The 6,092-nt window shown below is 41.4% G+C and overlaps 1 protein-coding gene across 1 annotated transcript in view; it reads right to left on the bottom strand.

Moving 5' to 3' along the window:
- Positions 1-3,899, bottom strand: part of Gtf2b (general transcription factor IIB) — a 33,782-nt gene extending 29,883 nt beyond the window's left edge. The window contains exons 1-2 of the mRNA XM_004639277.3: positions 3,794-3,899; positions 310-416 (exon numbers count right to left, since the gene is read on the bottom strand). Coding sequence (XP_004639334.1) covers positions 310-416; positions 3,794-3,810 — 124 coding nt within the window. The 5' untranslated portion in view covers positions 3,811-3,899. The remainder of the gene's footprint in view (positions 1-309; positions 417-3,793) is intronic.
- Positions 3,900-6,092: the final 2,193 nt, after the last annotated feature.

Here is a 6,092-nt window from a genome sequence, read left to right as displayed (position 1 = left end):
AGGGCCTGAGTTCAATTCCCGGTTCCGCAAAAAAAAAAAAAAAAAAAAAGACTAAGGACTCAGCAAGTAACTACTGGCCTTTTCCTTTCTTTTTGAACAGCTCTGACCCATATAATTAAATATACCCCGGTTATACAATAAAATATGGTTTTATCTGGATGATTTTTACTTTCATTTTTGCTTCTAAATGTTTAGTTTTACATGAACCACTTCTAGGGGTAGAAAATCAAAATGTACTATCAGACAGTTTGGAAAATATATAAAGTTTCTTAAATAGCGATTTAAGTTACAGCTGTAACAGCTACTTACCTACAACCAGCCCACACTCAGGACAGATCATATCACCCGCTCTGTAGTCCTCCACTAAAATTGCATCTGGATGGTTTGGACATGTGACTCTTGGAAGAGCATCCGTACTAAATAAAAAAAAAAAAAAGATTTTTAAAAAAATCTCCTCACAACAAAGATGCAACATATCTTTTCAGGGAAAGGAATAGAATGGGGCTGTACCTCAGTGGCACAGCACTCGGCTAGCACAGGTTCAAGCCCCACTACAATCAAAAACCAGAAACAAAACCAAACAAAACCCCCAAAGTAATAAAGACTATCTGTAATATAAATTTAATAATTACTTCTGGGAGGTATGATCTCATAATCACAAATGTCACCACTAAAAATCAGCCCTTTTAAAAAAATGAAGTGGGCTGATGAGAGAGCTCAGTGGACTAAGCCCCTGCCTTGGCAAGCACAGGGATCAGGGTTCAATCCTTGGTCCTGCAAGCTGAACGAGCGCCGTGCCACCCCTGCGCCTGGGGTGCACTGAGCCAGCGACCGAGTCCAGGCATGATGGTTCATGTCTGTAATCCCAGCACTGAAGAGGCTGAAAACAGGAGGTTCACTATGGGTTCAAACTGTGTAGTGAGACCCTGTACCAAATATATTAAATGAAAAATAATTTAAAAATAAAATGAGTAAGCCAGGTGTGGTGGTGCACACCTGTAATCCCAGCACTTACTCAAGAGGCTGAGGAAGAAGGATCACTATGAATTCAAGGCCAGCCTGAGTTACACAATGAGTTTAAGGCCAGACTGAACTATATAAGGAGACCCTGACTCAAAAATTAAGCAAAATAATAAAAAAATTAATGTAACACACTAAGTGATTATGTTGTGGCCATCAACCATACACCTACAGACAAAATCAACCTCTTAGATAGAAGGATTATATTTCTCTTGCTAGCAAATATAACTCAGAACACTAATGATCAATTCAGAAGGTGAATTGGACAATGGATCAAGTCATCCATAGCTTTCAAATTTATATCACTGTTAGCCAGAATATGTCTTGGGTCTTCTCCCTGGAAAAATAAGTGGGGATTACTTTAAATTTAAGGAATTCCACAATAACTTGTTAGGAAAATGTTTAATAAAATTAACGGTAGGTATAAATTTTGATAAGATTGAAATAAAAGAAAATATTACTAAAATAAAATTATAAAAAGAATATGGAACACAGTGTGCAAAGGACTCATTAGAATACTTTGTCACTATTAAAAATAGAAAAATCTTAAGAACGTAATGATATGGGAACATACCCAAGGCATGCTAGAGTAAAATATGAATTCTAACACCAAAAAAGTATGAACTAGTTGTAGCCAGTAATATGGATAAATCCCAAGACAATGACCTGAAAACTAGACTGTAGAATACATGTGCCACTTATTCAAACTTTAAAAGGAGCAAAACAAAATTTATGATGTTTGAAGTCAAATGCAGTTTTTTGTGGAGAGAGTAATGACAGGGGCCACAAAGGAGACTTTCCTACTGTCATAGCTGGTATTTGATTTTTTTTTTTTTTAAACTTAGGTGGCAGCTATGTGTATGGGCTCACTGTACAACTGAAAGCTATCTCCCTGGCCACGTGTGCTCTATCACCACACACACAAAAAAGAAAGTGCATAGCAGCAAACAGTAAGCTACTTGGGGGGGAAAAGGCTAAAAATGCATGTTTGCTAAACCACAATCACTGGGAAAATAAGAAAAACCTGGTCAAGTCTGGCTGCGTTGGGGAGGATTAGATAGCAACCAGGAAAGGAGAAACACCACTTTTTATTGCAGTCTTTTGTACTCTCGCTTTTGTATACATTCTCCATTCAAAATCAAATCAAATCATTGTAAAGCAGTTCATTTTGGAAAAACTTTTATCAAATTACCCACAAATCAGGAACACCGGGTGGAGGGAGTAGAAAGAAACAGTGAGGAAGGAGGAAACACCACCAATGACATTAAAACAACTTAGGCCACCAAAGTGCCAGGTAATGCTAAACCTCATTTTATAGCTATTATGCAGTGTCTACTATGATACTAGTGAGATGCTATGTGTCTAGTGAAACAAATGATACACAGTACATCTATCACCATTGGTCTTGACAACCATCTGCAAAATAGGCACAAACTCAATTTTAAAGGTTACGTTCAGAAACCGATTTTCTTGGGATAAAAAAATAAGTCTACTACACGTACTATTTTAAATAATGCAACATTTTAAAAACAAAGTTTCTTGTTCCATTACGTACAAAAACTGTGTCTATGATCACATCCACCCCCCCAGATGTATTATGGGATCATTTAAGTCATAGTCAGGTAACTAAGGAGGTGAAACTTCCCATCTGTATACAAGGAAGCCTTACCACAGAACACCACACCCAGATTGAAGGAGCATTCAATCACAGAATCAGAACCAGTAAACAAGGGTGTCATTGGCTTTGTATTTCCCAACAAGACATCAGCTAAAGCTGCTTTGCACTTAGTGTTTTTTTTTTTTGTTTTGTTTTGTTTTGTTTTTAACAATAAAATGGTAAGCCTTGCCAGATACCAGAGGGCACCTGGACTCTCGGCTTGCTAAACAACCTTTCAGTGGTGAAATTTATCAATTCAGACAACAGGCTGAGAAACATCGTGCAGGAGCTGCCCTCCAGAAGGTGCACAACTTAAATTTTATTCTTAACATTTTCAATTAACTATAGGCCAGTTGTGGTAACTGGAAGAGTAGCTCACACTTCACCATCACTAACCGTGGAAAAGTCAGCATTGGCCTGCCCCTGTCGATTCATATGCAAAAGCCCTAGTATCTACCTCGTAGTGGTAGTGAGAAATGGAATTCAGAGGTCCTTGAAGACACTGCGTACTTTCCTACGGATGAGTATGCAACGTTTAAAAATATACTAAAGACTTCGCAACACACAATTTTCTGCAGGCACGATGTTCTTCAAAGTGCAAGCAGGCAACGATATTGGCACCAAAAAAAAAAAAAAAAAAAAAAAAAAAAAAAAAATCCTTCAGCGGGACATTAATCATCTCGGGGATGCGACGCGCTTCCAGCTCGCGGGGGCCGGGATGGCCATCAGCTCCCATCCGGCTCGCCACTGCTGACGTCGCCAACTTTCTACCTGTCAGACAGACTGGGACCTGGGCACAGCCGCTCCCCCTCTCCGGAAAGGCGGAATCGCGGACCCTCGCGCTGCACGGACCTCGGATGAAGCAGCAAGGTCGCAGAGACCCGGGGTAGAGGCCGCGGGAGACGACGTCGGACGCCGAGGCGGGGGCGCCGCGGCTCGGCACCCCGGAACGCCCCTGCGGGCGCTGCCGCCCGCGGGCTCCGGGCTCCGGCCATCCAGTCCCGCCGCCTCCCCCCAGACCTCGCGGCGCCGTGGCCTACGCAGCCGCCCGCCAAAAGGTCGAGGAACTCCCGGCGCCCGCCGCTCAGCCAGCCCGGATCGGCCCGACTCACTAACCGGCTGGTAGACGCCATCTTCGCGGCCACTGCAGTCCCGACAGCTGCGCGGAAAACAGGAAGCGACTGTGGCGGCGAGACGCTTGCAGACAGGCTTTTATAGGCGGGTCGCCCACGCAGTCCCAGCAAGGCGCGGCTACGGGTCGGGAGACGGGCCAAGAACAGGCGAGCCCCCGGCGCCACGTGCTTTGCGTTTTCATAGTTTGTCTTCGCAATTTGCTGTACCGCTGCGCAAATCAACGAAACTGCTGACAGACGTCACAAAGGAACTCTGCAAAGAGACCACAGTAGGGCTACTCTTAATCTGACAGTTAAAAGTGAAGAATATCTTGACTTTCGGGAAGGACCAAACCCACGTCCCTAAACACAAATCCCCCCCCCCCCCACGGATCGTTTGTTTTATTCCTTGGACTCATGATTAGTTCTTGCTAAGGAATTGGAAGAGAAAGGGAGGGAAGGGAGGGAGATGAGGGGATTAGGTCTCCAGGACAGGTGTAATTTCATGCTCTGCCATCATCTAATGTGCTGTCTTCTTAGGCACATCCTCTAGCTCATCGTAAGGGGTAATGGTACCTGCCTTGCATACCCTGATAGAGTTGGCAGGGGATGAAACGTAACCTTGAGAGGGAATGTGTGCTGAGGCGCTGAAATGGGGTCGTGCCCTCATGGGGTTCCCCACCACCTGCGCCGTTCGCCTTTACAAATTTGGCTGAAAGCTAGGTATGGAAAGCTTGGCAGAGCATGACATACTATACAAGGTCACCAGAATCATTCATTGATCAAGCTAACTTCAGAATGATAAGCTACCCCTGATAACGTAGGGATTGGAGAAGAGAGGGTACTCGGGGCTTTCCACGGTGCTCAGGACACAGATTCGGTCATTGCTTCTTCCTTCTCTTGGTGATAAAATGTAAATACCAACGATCACCTTTGGTTTTTTTGTTTTTTGTTTTTTTGTTTTTTTGCAGGGGGCAGGTTGGAGATGCTAGTTTCTTTTAAAACAAGGGGTGTGAGAGGCACAAATTTAGAAACTGAAATTTAATGGGGATGGGAGAGCATGTTGTCTTTCTCTCCCTTTTCCCCCTCTTCCATTTTATAATTTTGTGATTGAAAACTTGGCTATATTCCTATGGGCTGTTAATATTTGAGAAAGTTTCCAAAATGACAACCAGTTTTAGCTGTGCCGGATGCCATCAGGAAAACATTGGGAGGCACTCCACCCAATTCAAAAGGGTGTTCATGGCAGAGTATTGGTAGGGCTTACATCTAGATTTCTGTCCAAGGCTTCAAGCTGCCATCATGGGACCTTTGGGAGGTGGATGGATCTAAGGTGTGAGATACTTTATTTTTATTTTTATTTTTTAGTTACATTGATTTGAACACATTTATTAAAAAATTACAAGTACATACACAGGAGCCATAAATGTCAAATTCAGACCAACAACAACTTTTGGGAAGGAATTGTAATAGCAAGAACATAGAATGAAACACAAAAGGCTTCAGCTGTGTCTATAATCCTTTTACAGGTTTCCTTTTCTTTTTATTATGTAAAGAGAGTACAAATTAGAATTAAAACAGAAAAATTACAAGTGATACAGAATTTCACTTAACAAATATGAGTTTCACAGTATTTGTTGTAATACGTAATGTTATCTTCCAACTAGTTATTCATATTACCAGATCTATGCATGTAAAATTGGAAAAAGAAAAAAGTATAAGAAATTAAGAAGAGACTGGTTAAGGTTAGCTATCAGTTGCTAGGTAACTTAGTGTTATGGGATACTAACTTCACAAAAGTGTAAATAAAAGACTGTTTTGTTGTGAAAAAAAAGAAGAAAAAAGTGTATACACAAGAGAGTTAGGATAGATATACAGCTACTTTCTCTTAATTCATTTAGAATAAAAGTTTGTACTAATATTGCTTAGACAAGATATCATGTCTGCATCTTGTCCTCTGAATAACTACTAGGAAGACAACATTATGCAATGTGTTAATTATTGCAACCATCTTACTGTTTTGAAACGGTTTCATTGCTATTTTATCTTTTTTTCTCATTAAAATGAATAAAAAAGAGAAAAAAGTACAAACAATTGAAAAAAGGAAATGAAACAAACTAAAGCATTAACTACTTCTTTCCATAAGACCAGCAGAAATGCACAGTACAGTTGTCCAAAGCACCCTGCTTTCATATGTAGCTAAATTTCTTTCCCCTGCTCCCTCTCCTGCCCTCCTAAACTCAGTAACTCTTTCTTTTTGATTAAGTTCCTTCACTTTTCGCAGCATCTATTGCACCTTTCAG

This window comes from Octodon degus, unplaced genomic scaffold, assembly GCF_000260255.1.
Source record: "Octodon degus isolate 3935 unplaced genomic scaffold, OctDeg1.0 scaffold00109, whole genome shotgun sequence".
In the NCBI taxonomy this organism is placed as follows: domain Eukaryota; kingdom Metazoa; phylum Chordata; class Mammalia; order Rodentia; family Octodontidae; genus Octodon; species Octodon degus.
Note: the sequence above shows the minus strand (reverse complement) of the source record. Positions and strands in the feature narration are given on the sequence as shown.